This window comes from Mus musculus, chromosome 6 (assembly GCF_000001635.26).
Source record: "Mus musculus strain C57BL/6J chromosome 6, GRCm38.p6 C57BL/6J".
In the NCBI taxonomy this organism is placed as follows: Eukaryota; Metazoa; Chordata; class Mammalia; order Rodentia; family Muridae; genus Mus; species Mus musculus.
Window position 1 is genome coordinate 38,057,939 of NC_000072.6, and position 17,399 is coordinate 38,075,337.

General features: G+C 45.5%; 1 protein-coding gene and 1 non-coding gene across 2 annotated transcripts in view; both read right to left on the reverse strand.

Annotated features, from left to right (window-relative positions):
• Atp6v0a4 (ATPase, H+ transporting, lysosomal V0 subunit A4) overlaps positions 1–17,399 on the reverse strand; it is a 76,104-nt gene that overhangs the window by 9,456 nt on the left and 49,249 nt on the right. Inside the window, exons 12-16 of the mRNA NM_080467.3 lie at positions 16,184–16,323; positions 13,911–14,068; positions 9,799–9,892; positions 3,032–3,150; positions 787–1,003 (exon numbers count right to left, since the gene is read on the reverse strand). Coding sequence (NP_536715.3) covers positions 787–1,003; positions 3,032–3,150; positions 9,799–9,892; positions 13,911–14,068; positions 16,184–16,323 — 728 coding nt within the window. The remainder of the gene's footprint in view (positions 1–786; positions 1,004–3,031; positions 3,151–9,798; positions 9,893–13,910; positions 14,069–16,183; positions 16,324–17,399) is intronic.
• LOC115490494 lies at positions 35–138 on the reverse strand. Its single transcript, XR_003956646.1, has one exon. It is a non-coding gene; the product is annotated as a small nucleolar RNA U13 (small nucleolar RNA).

The window sequence follows — 17,399 nt, forward strand, 5'->3', positions numbered from 1 at the left end:
AAAAAAAAAAAGTTTGCTTTTTTTTTTCCCTTCACGTCAGACGGGTAATGTGCCCACGCCATGACAAGGTTTATGGGCGGCACATGTCACGCAACGGCGTGAACACCCAATCATCATGCTTTATGAACCAGAAAGGATCCTAAAGTTTGCTTTTTTAACAAAAGATTTTATTGGTTTGTTTATATTTAGACAGAGTGTCACTGTGTAGCCCTGGCTGTCCTGGAACACTTTTTATACAAGACCTCAAACTTAGAGATCCACCTGCCTGGGCCTCCCAAGTGAGACCTTTAAGGTACTTATTTATTTTATTTATTTATTTATTTATTTATTTATTTATATTTCTTTTGCACGCATGTGGAGATCAAAGGACAGCTTTCAGGAAGGAACAAATGCTCCTTCCACCATATGGGTCCCAGGAATTGAACTTGGTCATCAGGATGGCAGGCAGTAAGCACTTACCTGCTAGTCCAAGATTTTTAAACCTTCAAGGTTTAAAACTTAAACTGGAGCATTTTATAATTCAAGCCAATCCATCAGAAGGATTATTTTTCCCTTTTCCTAGCCAGTTTCCAACTCCTCAACAATAATGTCCCTTGTGCATTACCCCAGCAGGAAGACAGGCAGCACAAAGTTGTGCTAAGTCCTCTTATTAATGAGAACGCAAGGTTCTTCCCGGAGTGCTAAGATGGCTCAATCTTGCAAAGAACGACTCTCTGCGGTACTCAGACCGTGAGAGACATTTACAGAACTGAGTGGGTCTAGGAGGTATTTTCAAAGCAGAGCTACCTGATGTCCATACAGGGGTGCGTTGGAAGAGTCATCGTAGTCGAACAGAAACATGCCGATAAAGTGGATGAGGATGCTAGGAGCCTTCCGGGATGTGTGGGCATCATATCGGCACCACTTGAAAATGATCATGAAAACCAGGTATCCAAACAGACTCAGCATAAAAATCATCTCGGGAATGAATTGCAGAATGATGTTGAGGGTTCTTCTGAAGTAACTAGGGGTGGAAAACAACATTAACAGAACATCAGTGCTTAGGCTTAAGCGCGCCCCCTAGAGCACATAGTGCTCATTGCCTTCTTGAGCACCTGCTGGCATACAGGGTATACAACCCCCACCCTTCCACTCTAAGGAAGCTTCAAGTTAAACACTTTCTGCTACAAAAGTTGTCATGGTCAAATGTCCCTTCACAGCAATAAAACAGTGCCCAAGACACCTAGCCCATGTGAGGCCCTATGTGCAATCTCTACTACCTCAAGAAAAGAAAAAAAGGAGTGTATTTTATGATCCTGAAACTCTGTAAATCCTCTCAAGACACAATGCCAACATAGTGTAACAGAAAGTTCAGAACCTTCTGCTGTAAGACGGAGCCCTACCAGGCTGAGAGGGGAGCTGTAGAGACAGAAGAATTCCTGGTGTGTGAGGGGGCCAATGACCATGCAGCTGGAAAGCCCTTCCCCACAGGTCTTTAGCTTCAGCACTTCCCTCAGGGCACCACATCCTTGGTTTTCCAAGCAGAACTATGTCTATGGCCTCATGAGTTACAGTCGCCCTCCATCTGGTTCTTGCCAACAAAATGGGACCAGAAATGGTACCTGCTACTTTGGATGGGAGCTTTAAAACTCATGAGTAACTCTCTACCTTTTCTCTGGCATGGCACCTGCAGGGCTCCAGGTAGTGGCCACCCATCCCCTAAGTCCCCTTGGTGTAAGGGTGACAAATGTGGAACCCAGGTGGGCCCTGGAGCTATGATTCATGGTCTTAATCCGTTGAGGCTGGAGTTGTTCATTTTCCTGTAACCTAACCCATTCTTGTCACTTATCCCCCTCTCTTCCTTCTTTTCTCCTTTCTGCTTTACTTCCTCCTTAAAAAAACAAAACAAAAACAAACAAACAAACAAAAAACCCAATAGGATCTCCCATAGCCCAGGCTGGCCTTAAATTTGCTATGTAGCTAAACCTTGAATTTCTGGTTTCCCTGCCTCCACCCAAGTGCTAGAATCGCAGGTGTGCATGTGCAATTCCATTTTGCAGTGTTGGAGACTGAACCTAGGGCTTTATGCACACCAGGCAGACACTGTACCAACTGAGCTTCATCTCCCATTCTATATTGTTTAACATTATAATCTCACACTGTTAGGCACTGAGCCTACGAGGAGCTCACTAGGAGCTAAAGTTGAGACTTAAACTGACTGATTCAAGTTCTCCTTCATTTCTGTGGGCCAATGCCTCACTTACTCCTAGGTAGCAGGAGGGATTTGTGTGGTACCTGCAGTCAGCTGCCATGTTCAAGGCACACTGAGCAAACATGTATGATGCTCTCCACACACACACACTGTTAGCATCAGTACGTTTAAGAAGCTTTCAAGTGACAGATGTTGATGGAAGGAAAGGAACAGAGTGCAGACATGAACCAATGAGAGAGAGAGAGAGAGAGAGAGAGAGAGAGAGATTGGGAGCACCTTGGCCAGAATTCACGCAAGTCCTCCCTGACCCTCTGAGTGAAAAATAAGCTGGATACTATATCAACATTTTCTTTCAGGTAGGGGTAACACGAGGTGCTATAAGCTCCCCAGGCCCCTGCTGAACCCTAAGATATTTTCTGGTGAAAAGCACACAGTTACTTCAACAGACTCTGCATGACAGAAACAAAGATGCTCCTGATTCTGGCCAACTAGCCCACCTCAACTCAGCTTAAGCCAAGACCCACAGGGAAGCCACCTGACACACAAAGGCTCAAGGGTAGCTCTGTCTCTCTTCCTCATCAGTGCCATCAGGTGAGCAAGCAGAGGGTGAATAAGGAAGTTCACACATAGGTAGAAGATGGCTCATCAGTCCTCGTGTTCTTGTAAAGGACCCAAGTTTGGTTCCAAGTTTGGTTCCTAGAACTGTGCTAAGCAGTTCACAATTACCAGTGACTCCAGCTTCTGGGGTCCATGTGCCTGCATTCACGTGTCCATACCCACACCCAAATGCACATACATACATACACATAATTTAAAATATTTTTTAAAGAAGAAACTCACATGTGATTGAAGAGGCTGAGAATAACACCAAAAATCATATGAGCGATTCCCAGGATGACTGACATCTTCATCTTATAGGAGTTTAAAAATGTAAGCTTGTTTGAAGCCAGGTTCCAAATCTGGGTAAGAAATGTGACAAGAAAGACATGAGGCAGAACTGAGGAGGCCTGGAGGAGCTGGGGATACAGCACAGAAAGCAGCTACAGAGAGCTCCTCTGGGGGCAACATGACATCGGGCTCAGAGAAGGGAAAGGACGAGCCTGTTGTCACTGCAGCTGTGGTGACAGCGTTAGAAGCATTGGTGCCATTGATCAGATAGCTAGATGCTGGAAGAAATCCAGAGATGAGGACTTCTGAGATAGCTCAGTGAGTGAGGACACTTGTTGCCAAGCTTGGCTTCCTGGGTTGGTTAGTTTCTGTCAACTTGACAAACTAGAGTCACCTGTTGCCTCGAGAGATTGGCCTGTGGGACATTTTCTTCAATAGTGATTGAAGGGGAAGGCCTAGTCCACTTTGGGTGGCTCTATTCCTAAGCAGCTTGTCCTGAGTTGTATATTGGAGCAACCAAGCAAGCTATGAGGAGCAAGCCAGTAAGCAGCTCCCCTCCATAGCCTTTGCTTCAGTTCCTGCTTTAACTTCCTCTCAATAACAGACAGTGACCTGTGAGGCTAAATAAACCATTTCCTCTCCAAGTTGTTTGTAGTCATGGTGTTTATCAAAGCAACAAGAAGTAAACAAAAACACAACCTGAATTCTATCCTTGGAACCTGTATAAAGGTGGAAGAAGAGAACCCATGAAGCTGTCATCTAACCACCTGCTACATGCCTCCACTCACAAATTACACACACACACACACACACACACAACAACACACATACACCACACACACCACACCACACATACACACACACACATACCACACACACCACACACACACACAAACACACAGATACACAGATGCAAACATACACACACACACACACACACACACACACACACACACACACACACACCAAAAGATACATGGTTTACCTGGTGCCAAATTGGAAGATATTCTGAAATACTATGGAGAGTCTCAAACTTGCCTCAGTCTAATGGCCTGCAAAGTGTTGGCCCAAGAATGTATCTCAACTCCTTTCTAATAACTGCAACCCCCCCCCCCCCGCTTTTTTGAGTTCATGGAATAATTCACATGGCAAAGCATTTCCCAGAACCTTCTTGAGTCATTTCTACAATCAGTTGTCAAGATCACTATGGATAAGACATGGTTCCTGCCTTTCATTCAGTCTTGGCATGTATTCCACCCCTAATAGGCAGGGGCTAGTCAGGGTCTCACCCTGGCTAATGGTCCCAGTACTAATGTCCTTCCTTGCCACAGAAAGCTCACTAACCCCGTGGTTTGCATTCCCATTCAAAGTCCTCACTCGTACCCTCAACCTCACAAGAAATTCAAGCACATCCCATGTGCCTGTGAGATGCGTCATCTTAAAAGAAATCCACACAGCCTTCTCACATCCATCACAAGCAACTTCCTAGTCTAAAATGCTTTCCCTCTTAGAGGCTGCATCCATTACTTTTCTGTTGCTATGATGAAATGCCATGACCAAGGCAGCTTATAGGAGGAAAGATTTGTTCTGACTTCTGGTTCTGGAGGGACCGGAGTCCATCATGGTAGAGAAGCACGGTGACATGAAGGTAGGAGCAGGAAGCTGAGGACTCACACCTTTAACCACAAGCGTGAAGCAGAGAGACATTTTTCATCTCAAACCCATCCCCAGTAATAGGCTTCCTCCAGCAAGGCTACACCACCTTCACCTCTCCAAACAGTACCAGGTCGGGATCAAGTATTCAGATGCCTGAGACTCTGGGGACGTACTCGTTCAAAACAGCATGGGCCAATATCCAGCTAGACACAGCTAGACAAAGTAGTCCTCTTGCCCATTCCCACTGTGTGTGCACAGGCTCATACACACATGCACACACACAAACATGCTGATGGAAGTCACAGTCAGCTCGGGGTCTCATTGCACTACTCTGAGCAGCTGTAAGACAGCCCTCAAGAGACCAGTAGGACAGAGGGGGAGGGGACTGCAGTGACAACACTAGAAGCCACTGAAAAAATGAAAACTAAATTCAAGGCCCTAGTCAGAAGGTTTACAGACCTAGAGTCATAAAGATAAAGAGAGTCCAGCAACACAAAGGCTGTAAAGTCATCCCAGGAACCAACTAGCCATTAAGATAAAAGAGGCATGCAAGGACCATCTCTGGACAAGCCCAGATGAGTAATGGGCCACCTGGCCTGGTCTCCTTCTGATGTGGTTTGAGTTTAACCAGATGCTCTGCCAACAAAGATAAACACCCTCCCTTTAGAGTTACTGTCCCGACCCGCACATACTGCTTGCTGATGTTTAAACTGCCCAATTGTGTGTAACTGTGCCAATTTCCCCTATACCCCCCACTACTTTCCTATATAAACCCCTAACTTTTGAGCCTTAGGGTCGACTCCTCTGTCTTCTGCATGAGATACGTGTCAGCCTGGAGCTCCGTCATTAAACTGCCTCGTGTGTTTGCATCAAGACGGTCTCTCGTGATTCCTTGGGTGTGTGCCATCTTGGGACTTGAGTGGGAGTCTCCCCACTAAGGTCTTTCACAACCTCCTCTGTTCCTGGCACAGCTACCTGGCATCTCGGCTATCCCAGACTTGCCCTCTGAACCTGCCATCAAAGTGATCCATTTCTACAACATCAATCAGAGTGTTGAGAGTAGGCTCTTTAGTACACTATAGATCTAGCCAATCAGATAAACTACAAATGCTAACAGGTTAAGTACCTACCAGGCATAAATCAAGCCCTTTAGATGTACTGATCTCATTTAATTCCAACAAAGACTCTCTTCAATACAAATATTCCAGTTAAAGAGACAAACTTACAGAGAATTTATTATAATCTCAGAAAGAAACAAGTTACCAATGAACCTCAAAAAAAAAAAAAAGAAGAAGAAGAAGAAGAATATGGTAGCAACTGATATGTATCATGTTTATGACTAGACTGGTCCATCTATTAAGCAATCTCGGGGCTCTGGCTGTCATACCCATTCTACAGGTGACAAAATAGGCACAGAGATGTTCATTTATTCAAAATCACAAAGCCAATGAATGGGAAAACCAAGATTCAGACACAGGTAGTCGATTTCCAGAACAGCCGAATTCTTAACCACCATGTCCCCACTATGGAGAGTGGCTCAGTGACAGAACACTTGCTACTGTGCACATGACCCTGGCCTCAGTCCCCTTACTGAGCAAGGAAACTGAAAATACCTTAAAGTTGCTCTGCTATGATGAAGGCTAGGCATTTTATGATCCAAGTCACAGGAAAATGCCTAACACAGTGAATGAATGTGTTAAGGAACATTACACTATGTAATAATGATTAAACCGTTCATCAGTTTCTGGTTCAAACAGCAAGAGAAACGTAAGGGCCATGGCTGCCAAACCTGCTGCTGTCTGCGACATTTTATATTTTGTAGATTTTAAATTATACGTATACAATTTTATGACAAGCAATTGAATTGTTTTATTTTGTTTTTGTGGTGCTGGGGATAGAACCCAGTGCCTCCTGTGAGTAAGCTCTAAACCTTACCAGTTCCCCCTTTCTTTTGAGCATCCTGCCTCTCTCTCTGACCCTGATGGTCTTTTTCTTTCCTTTCAGAATTGTGATCAAGTGGCAAAATTGCACAAAGGATGGGAACTCTGGGCTGCTTGGCTGCTTTTGTTTCGTTCCTCTTTTTTAAATTGTTTTCCTATTACTTGAGAGGCTGGGGAGATGGTTCAGTGGTTAAGAGCACTGGCTGCTGGCTTGTGAAGTTAACAGGAAACAATGTAACAGGTTTCATGTGGCATCTTCACACGAATGTGTCACTAGACTTTGCCCTACTTCATTCCACTTCACCTGTGTCTTCCCCAGTGCACACCAGCTCCCACTCTGCCTGGTTCCCTCTCTTCTCAAATCATCCTCACTTGGATTCCATTACCATCCATCCTGCTCAGGTTTTTGTTTTGGGGGTTGTTTTGTTTTGTTTTGTTTTGTTTGGTGTTTATTTGTGTCATCTTGACACAAACTGAAGTCATTTGAGAAGAGAGAACATCAGCTGAGACAATGCCACCAGATTGTCCAGTTGGCATTTTCCTGATTAATGGCTGATATCTGAGAATCCAGCCCACGGTGGGCACGCCAGCTGGGGCAGGTAGTCCTGATGGTGTAAGAAGTGTGACTGAGCAAGCCATGAAGAACAAGCCAATACAGATTCATTCTTCCATTGCTTCTGCTTCAGTCTCTGCCTCCAGGTTCTGGAGAGCCTCCAGGATTGGAGAGCCACTGCCAGGTTCTTTCAATGGCACACTGTGATGTGAAAGAGGAAGCCAAATTAACCCTTTCCTCTCTAAGTTGCTTTTGGTCATGGTGTTTTATCATAGCGATAGAAAGCAACCTAAGACACTCTCCTCCCCACAACCTCCTTAAGCTCTCTTTTGTTCTTTTCATGATTCCCCTTCTAGTCCTGTCCCCCCAACCTCACTCCCCCACACACACACACACTCACACACTTTAAGTCTAGGCTTTGCAGAAGAGAAAGTGAGCAGCATTGGTCTGTCTGCAGCAGGCTGGTTTAGCCTGACACAGTAACTTCCAGTTTCATCTGTCTTCCTGCGAATGTCATGATTTCATTTAAAGCCGAATAAAAATACCACCGTGTAATGTGCGCCTTGCTGAGCCTGGAGAGCAGAACTGGACAGATGGGGTTCACTGACAGTTGGGTGTGGGCTGTGCAGGAAGAGAAGGTAGGAACAATGGGATTCAAAGCAAAGGAAAATAACCAGACCCTGACATCTCCCCCTTGCCAGCTTCCTGGCCATGGCATCCTGACCAATGAGAAAGCCTTCCTCTATGCAAAGGCAACACATGGAGCTGGAGAGAAGAAGCACGTGCTGCTCTCGCAGTGCTCACTCCCAGCACCTACGTCTGGCTTCCAACCACGTGCAACTCCAGTTCCAGGAGACCCGATGCCTCCGCCTTGCTAGGGCACTTGCACTCACATAGGCACATGCGTGTGCACACATGAACCTGAGTGCACACATGCACAGGCATGCAGAATCAAAAAAATAATAATAAAAATAAGACCTTTACAAAATATCAGCCACTCACGTTTGTCTTTTACGTTTGCCGTTTACAACTGGCTTGCAAGGATTTTACCTGTTTTGATAAAACTTAGAATGCAGCAGCTGGGACTGAGAGGTAGGGTCTGAAAACCCCTGGGCAATGCTTTCTGCTTTCTTGGGTGAGGAGAGGAGAGCTCAGGGATGACACGCATGAGGGAGGCGACTGAGAGGGTGGTGACTGGAGAGCCACTGCCAGGCCGTGCTCTCAGTTGCTGAAGCTGAAGCTGGCCACTCAGGCTGTGTTCCACACAGAGCTGAGAATGACATTCATCAAGACTACCGGAGGCATGGTTGATTGGGAACGCAACAGTGACACCTGGTGGCTTTATGAGCATGAACTTCTGTATCCATTCACAACTTGGGTTTTTGTTTTTTTGTTTTTTGTTTTCCCCTCAGAGATCTCATAGTGTAAAGGCTTTGGAAATGCCACATCTAGTTGACTGAAAGAAACAGCAAACAAATAAGTCAAAGGAAACACATCTCAAAACTCCACAGGAACCTGAGTCTGTGAAGTGTTTGCCAGGCACCTACGAGAATCCAGGTTTTGATCCCAGAACTCATGTAAAAATGTGTGGTGGTGTTGGTGTGTGCTTTTAGTCTGAAGCAGGAAGAGACAGGAGGGTCCCTGGGGCTCACTTAGCAAGTCATAGATTTCAGTGAGAAATCTTGACTCAAAACACAAGGTAGGCTGCTCCTAAAGATATACCCAAGTTTGACCTTTGGCCTGCAAACAAGCTAAAATCATACATTACAGTGTAATATGTTACCCACTGCAAGAAAATACCAAAGTAGGACGCTTGATCAAAATATTAAGTAACTTATTTAATGTGTGTGTGTGTATACTTTCTAAGCAATCAACTTGTATGTGTGTGTGATGCGTGTATGTGTGTGTGAAACAGAGAGACAGAGACAGAAAGACAGACAGGCAGACAGACAGAGACAGAGAAGAAGAGAGAGAGCACGAATATCTTCAGGGACTATCTACCATCTTGTTTTTCCTTTTTTGAGGCAGGACCTCTCACTGGCCAAGCCCATGATCCACCTGGCCCCATCTCCTGATAGTTGGGATTCCAAGCACATACCACCATGTCTAAGATTTTGTTTTGTTTTATTCTTTGAGACTGAATCTTGCTATGTAGACCAGACCACCCTCAAATTTATATAATTCTCCTGCTTCTGTCTCTGAGTGTTGGGATTAAAGGTATGCACCACCATGCCCAGTCCATATCTGGCTTTTGACATGAAAGTTCTGCAGACCAAACTCAGGTCCTCAGGCTTTTAGTACCAAGCACTTTGTCAGCTGAGCTACCTCTCCAGGCTGCAAGGGCATTTTAAAAGCTCGTTATTGCCAGCAATGGGATAGCTGCTGGAGAGGGAAGTGAGCAGGAAACTATATAGGAAGTAGAGTCCAAGTGCGGCAGAATTTATCTTCTAGACACAGTTCTGCCTGTCATGCAACCCTCTGAGTTTATCCCATCTCATCCCCAGTTTGTTGTTTCTTCTTTATTCAGAGATCTCAACAACACATCATCTATAACCGGAAGGAATTCTTACCGGATCAATTCCAAATGGGTAGGGATTCCCAGAATACACTCCTGGGATGGCTGGGTCCAGCTGCAAATATGGACTGTTTTCCACGATGTGAGTACTAAGGAGACAAAGCAGAGAGACAAACATGATATAAAAACAGTCAGGTACCCATTAAAAAATGGGGCTCAGAGCTAAACAAAGAATTCTCACCTGAGGAATACCGAATGGCTGAGAAGCACCTGAAAAAATGTTCAGCATCCTTAATCATCAGGGAAATGCAAATCAAAACAACCCTGAGATTCCATCTCACACCAGTCAGAATGGCTAAGATCAAAAATTTAGGTGACAGCAGATTCTGGCGAGGATGTGGAGAAAGAGGAACATTCCTCCATTGTTGGTGGGATTGCAAACTTGTACAACCACTCTGGAAATCAGTCTGGCGGTTCCTCAGAAAATTGGACATAGTACTACTGGAGGATCCCGCAATACCTCTCCTGGGCATATATCCAGAAGATGTCCCAACTGGTAAGAAGGACACATGCTCCACTATGTTCATAGCAATCTTATTTATAATAGCCAGAAGCTGGAAAGAACCCAGATGCCCCTCAACAGAGGAATGGATACAAAAAATGTGGTACATATACACAATGGAGTACTACTCAGCTATTAACAAAACACCCATGGAAGAAGTTACAGAGACAAAGTTTGGAGCAGAGACAAAAGGATGGACCATCTAGAGACTGCCTTATCCAGGGATCCATCCCGTAATCAGCCTCCAAACGCTGAAACCATTGCATACACTAGCAAGATGTTGCTGAAAGGACCCTGATATAACTGTCTCTTGTGAGGCTATGCCGGGGCCTAGCAAACATTGGATGGATCACAGGGCCCCCAATGGAAGAGCTAGAGAAAGTACCCAAGGAGCTAAAGAGATCTGCAACCCTATAGGTGGAACAACAATATGAACTAACCAGTACCCTGGAGCTCTTGACTCTAGCTGCATATGTATCAAAAGATGGTCTAGTCGGCCATCAGTGGAGAGAGTGGCCCATTGGTCATGCAAACTTTATGTGCCTCAGTACAGGGGAACGCCAGGGCCAAAAAGTGGGAGTAGGTGGGTAGGGGAGTGGGGGGGAGGGTATGGGGGACTTATGGGATAGCATTGGAAATGTAAATGAGGAAAATACCTAATAAAAATATTAAAAGAAAAAAAAAACAGTCAGGTACAGAAACACTATACTGACATCAGCCATGAGCTTGGATGCCAACTAAAGCCCAGAGGCTGGCAAGGTGGCAATTTTACTCACTCAATGGCTCCATATTTGGTCACAGAATAGCTACTATGTATCAGGTACTACCCTGAGCCCTAAGCTTCTGAAATTACTGTCTGGACCACAAACAGGTTTACAGCCCATGTCTCCAAGAGTCATAGCCCTGCCTGGAATGCAGTCAGGAAAACAAGAAACTGTAACATGTCTGATGAAGTGGGGCTGGGTGGAGGGGTGCAGTCAGTAAAGGGCGGAGGCAGGAGGTCTCCCAGGGGATATCTAGGCCAGTCCTTAAGGACAGATGGAATATTTACACATAGACCTTGATCTCTGTAAAACTCAAGTCCCCCTAAAGGGGGGGGGGGGAAGAAACTATAATCGTTGGTCAGGCTCCTCAATGAACATGGAAAATGTGTCTGCCTCCTCCAACTCCTGTCCCACAGTGCCTAGGTTACAAATTTGTACTGCCATGCCCCACTTTTGAAGTGGATGCTGGAGATCTGAAGTTGAGTCCCCATGTTGATATAGTAAGTACTTTCTTTACCATGTAATGAAGGTCCCCAGCCCCACCCACCCACCCGCCCCCTTTTTTCATGAGCCTCTATAGAAAATCCAGGGAATATGTATTTGAAATAAAGAAAAGAAGATTGACCACTGTAACAGAGCACCCAGGAAACTCTCTCCATGCTGCATCACTGTGCAGTGGTCCCAGGCTTAGGGCATCTGGAAGCTTATTTGGGACACTAGTGTGTAACCTTCCTTACTGGGACATGCACCCAACCCCAGAGACCACAGGCTTATTGTCTCCAGACACCAAGTGTCAGAGGAAGCAGGCTCAGGACCCAGGCTCTGCCTGGCGACCTAACTCTAACTTTGCTCTGCCTCACTGAGAACGAGGTTCTACCTTTCGCTAGCTGGAGTGTACAGCTGAGCACCTGTCTGCCCTGACTCCAGGGTGTCTGAAGAGTCTGGAGCTGGGAAAGGAGCCATTTGCAGGTTCATTAAAGAAATACACTCCTACCCATGTCTGCAGAGCAAGAAGTTCATTCACACTACAGGGAAAAGAAAATTTCATGTAGTTTTGGGGAAATCATACATATTTAATATAGTTCAAAATTAAGCCCTTCTAGGCTTTTCTTCCGATGCCTATTCATCATAAAGGGTAGGGTACAAATGCAGCCAACCGTCTATCTTCAGTTTTAGCCTTCATTTTTCTTTATTATATTGCCATCCTCTACACCAAGAGCCTGGGCCTTCCAGAGAAACCAAATGAGATCTATGAGAACTTCCACAACTCAAGCTAAAAACTGTCACCATCTATCTGGCCTGGGGATGGAGTTGGTGGTGGTCCACTTGCTCGTACAGGGACCTGATTTCAGTTCTTTTACTAAAAAACAAAACAAAACACCTTCCATTCTCTCCAGAGAGCTCATTTATGAATGAGAAATGTCCAGCAAATAAAATGCCCCAGAGACTAGCTCCCCAAATGAGGCTGCTTGCCTTTTCTCTCCCTTTTATGTCCTCTACAGACTTGGATGAACAAGTAAAACCCAAATAGGCTGGGCACAGTCAGGCACACCTTTAATCCCAGAACCTGGGAGACTGGTATCTCCAAATGTTAAAGGACAGGGCTGTGCAGGGAGACCATGTTTCAAAAACAGAAAGACAGGAAGTAGAAGGGAGGGGAGGGGAGGGGAGAGGAGGGGAGGGGAAGAAGGAAAGGAATGTTATAGCACTCCCGTGAAAAGAGGAGAAGGAGGAGGAGGAAGAGGAAGAGGAGGAAAAGGAGGAGGAGGAAGAGGAAGAAGAGGGGGAGGAGGAAAAGGAAGAGGAAGAGAAAGAGGTAGGATAGGAAGCAAGGCTGTAACTGTGTCTTTTCTGTCTCTCTGAAATCCTCTCTCCCTAGATCCACAACCCTGCAGTGTTATATATACTTCCAGTCTGACTAGCTGCTCAAACAGCTGTGGAAGGTACATGGGAGGAACAGATTGTGGCCTTAGAGAGCTTCTAGGCCCCTGCTTCCATTCAACTGTCTTCTCAGACCCTCCACCCACCATGCTGACTCTGTCAGCCACAAGCAATCCAGGATGCTGGCAATGCAAACTCATGATCTCCTCCTTGCTCTTAATACTGAACTCCTGCTTTCCTGAGCAGCCTAAGAAATGCCCTGCTTCGTGTGGCGGGTGAGGGTGGTGGTGGGGGGGGGGCAGCAACACTGAAAGCTGAGGGTCTGTATACTTCATCACCCATGCCTGCCTTTTTAACGCCAAGTCTTCACTCCTAAATCCCTGGCTAGCAAATCTCCACACAAGAGCAAAGCCCATGGCCAACCTCACCCTCTTGGGTACGAAGCTCCTTCCGGGATGCTCAGTTTCTAAGTGCCATACCACCTATTTTCACAGAGCCTGCTGCGTGGCACACCCTCCTCAACATGCATTTAATTGAGCTGGAATTGGACAAGCTATCTCTCTACCACAACCAGTTCAGCTACTGGGTTATCTATTTTTATCTATTGCACAAAGTAGATAAAATGGCTACAGGGACTGCGGAGCTGGCCTAGCAGTTAAAAGTACTTGCTCTTGCAGAAGACCTGAATTCTATTCCCAGCAACCAAACAGCAGCTCAGAAAAGCTAGCTATAACTGCAGTTCCAGGGGATTCAAAGCCCTCTTCTGTCCTCTGCTGCATGAACATATTGTACATATATGTGCATGTAGGTAAAACATCCATACATGTAAAATACTAATAAATAATTTTTTTTAAAAGATTAGCTTATTGGGTAAAATTTCAGGGGCAGCTGTGGTCAGAGCCATGAGCCCTGCAGTCTTTGGATGGCCTGCAAGCATGCCCTAGCAGGCTATAAACTTACTTCCACGTGCCGTTTCTGAACATAGGCTGGACACTCCAAGAGGAGCCAAAGATGTTAAAAGATTTGGAGAAACAGTCGTTGTAGATCAAGCCGGTGTAGATGGAGAAGATACCCATGAGCAGGATCAAATAGCGCCCATTGAAGAAGATGTTCCACATCTGGTCCAGGAAAAAAGGGTGAGTGTCAGTGGGCTCTGAAGTGATACAGGAGGGGAGAGAGACATGGGATATGTCCAGCATCGGTAGTGTGGGGGAGAGATGACATGACTAAGGCAGACATCATATTCCTACACACACGAGCTTATGTAGGTCAGCTAGAGAACCCTGGGCATTTATTCACTGTGCAAACAAAAGCATGTAAGCCTCACATTCTCTCTTTCCACAGAATGCATGGCTGTGCACACTGAGGCCTCATCTACTAAGTGAGCTGGCATGCTGTGGTCTCCAGCACCTCCAGGAGACAGGCCCTGCGCTGGCCTCTGTCCTATCATCACAGGTCTGTATGCCTTTGGGGCTTTGTCTTCACAGAGACAAAGCACAGTTGGGCTTCTATCTGTCACATCTGCTAGGGAAAGCAGCTTCCTGGGGTGCTGGCTGTGGATATCATTCATTCTAAGAGCTGATGACAAGTCCGTTTGCAATTTTAAATGTCCTCCAAGGAAAATGACCTCTGTTAAACTTGTCATGGAAGACTGAATTGGTCACAAGACTGGCCAGGCTTATGATTAACTCACAGTGACATCACGGCACTCCTTCTAACCAACCCAGTATGTGCCAGAGGTCTGTAGCCATTCTTATAGTCTGGAACATAGCTAAGGGCATGGCTCCACTCTGTCAAGTGTATGACCAAGAGCTTATCTGCCATTAACCAACACAGGCATCCGGGGGCCTCTATATTCACAATACTATGGAAGGAGACCATGCCAAAGTCAGTGAGAAGTGAGGTACCATTAATATCCAGGACTCCTTGGGGTTTCTTAAAAGTTCTGCCATGAACAAAATATTCATGGTACTATATGATAGGTTTTAAAGGAAGTTACAAATAATGTGTGATTCTCGATGGCAATTTTTGAAAAGTACATATTTGTAGACAAGCACAAACACACAGAATGGAAATATATTCAAAAGCATTCATCAAGATCTTTCTCTAGGTTTCTGGACTGTAATCTGACACAATTACCACATATTGCTTTTATAATCAGAGTAAAGAAAGTTTTTAAAATATTAAGAGGAGGCTAGATTTAATTCCAGCGTTCCAGAGGAAGAAGTAAGCAGATCTCTGTGAGTTTGAGACTAGCTCCGATTATATAGTGAGATCCTGTCAATAATAATATGATAATAATGGTGGTGATAATTATGATGGTGATGATGGTGGTAGTGGTGATAATGATGATGGTGATGACGATGATGATGTAACAGGTATAATAGGGCTTGGCACACACAAGGCCCTGGGTTTGTTCCCCAATACCCTCAACCATCAACAAAAATCACTGCTTTGAGTTTGTTTAGCATGCAACATAAACCTGGCATAGCAGTGTATGCCTGCAATCTCAGATCTCCATAAGTAGAAGCAGGAAGCTCAGAAGTAAAGAGTTACCCTTGACTATACAGTGAGCTTGAAGCCACGTGTGGATAGATGAGACTCTGTCTCAAAAGGATATAAATAAATAAACAAATCAATAAAATTTAAAAAGTAAAAGCCAACGTCTTATAATGTCACAAAAAGAAAAAGAAAAAAGATGTGTTCACTACAGCAAGAAACCCCACACTGATTAAGAGTTTTTGTTGAATCGAGTTATTTTTATAAATATATGTTATTCCTTATAGTGACAATCACATGCATATGTTTAAAAAGATTGATTCTTACAGTTATTTCTTATGTGTGCATCTGTGTGAGTACATGCCACATATGTGCAGGTGCCTGAGGAGGTCAGAAGAGGGCGATAGATCCCCTGGAGCAAGAGAGTGACTGGTGCTGGGGAACCACACTCAGCTCTTATAGAGGAGCATTAGCACTCTGAAGTGCCGAGCCATCTCTCTGGCCCTCACATATACAATTTGTGTCTGTCTTTTGTTTGTTCAAAACAGGGTCTCAGATCTTGGTCTGGCTGTCCTGGAACTGACTATGTAGGCCAGAGTAGCTTTGAAGAATTCAGAGATCCTCCTGCCCCTTCCTCCCAAGGGCTCAGGTTAAAGGCGTGAGCTACAGCGAACAACCCCTAGAAGTTACATTGTAACATTTTCCCTCCCAGAACATTTGCTGGGCCCACCCACCTCGTTGGTGCTCTTCTGAGCCAGCAAGTGCCTCTCATTTAGGACCATCCACAAGGCTGCCATCAGCATCACCATTCCATGACCACAGTCTCCAAACATCACAGCGAACAGGAAGGGGAAGGTGATGATAGTGTAGGGAGCTGTAGGGGTGACAGTCACAGCAGCTGAGGCCCCGAATGGATCCCCACACTCAACCAAGTCTTCCCTAGGGAAGCCCCTCCCTTCCCCATCTGCTGGCAAGTTTACACAAGCCTTCCTGATTGTCTCTCCTCCACCATCTCCACACAATCCTGGCTTGGCTCCCATGTGCTTGAGCTAACCGGTGAACACAGCTATCCTTTCTTGGTTTATGCCAGCGCTAAGTCTTATACAGTGATTGAAGCTTCTCACTGTCACAAAATTAGATGCCACTGTGATAGTTGATTTTGACTGCTTGCTGAACTAGATTCCTGATAAGAATGAGACCCTGAGGTCTCTGGTCTAACCACTCGGTCAGTCCCTTAATGGATTCCTCGGATGGTGGCTTTAGGAGGGAGTGAAAGGTAGAACTCAGGATCTCAGGCCTTGTCTGCTAAATAAGGGATTGGAAACCCGCAGGCTACAGCCTGGGGCATCTCTAAGGGACAGTTCCTGAGCTGGCCTCCAGTGTCTGCTCCTCCAACATAGGTCAGGTCTGTATTCATCTGAGGAAGTAGATCGCTGTTTGGGACTTGTGCTGGCTAGTTTCTGGGTTGTTTTGGTCAACTTGACACAAGCCAAAGTCATCCTGGGAAGAAAAAGTCTCCATCAGTTTAGTCAGTAGGCAAATCTGTGGGCATTTTCTCATTACTAAATAATGTGAGAAGGCCCCGCCCAGGAATCAGTGCAGCCCTGGTGGCCCTGGGATACATAAGAAAGTAAGCTGAGCAAGCCACGAGGAGCAAGGCAGTAAGCAGCATCCCTCCATGGTCTCAGCTTCAGTTCCTGCCTCCAGATTCCTGCCTCAAGTTCTAACCCTTCTTGATGAACTACAACTGTAAGCTGAAATAAACCCTTTCCTGCCCGAGTTGCTTTTGTCACGGTGTTGATCACAGCAACAGAAATCAAACTCGGACAAGATTCTACCTTGCCCCGACCCCTTCCCACATTCCCCATTTCTCAGCTCTCTTTTTTCCTTCTCAACCTGCCACCATGATGCTCTGCCCAAGGGACCAAGCAGCCTTAGACTGAGCCCCCT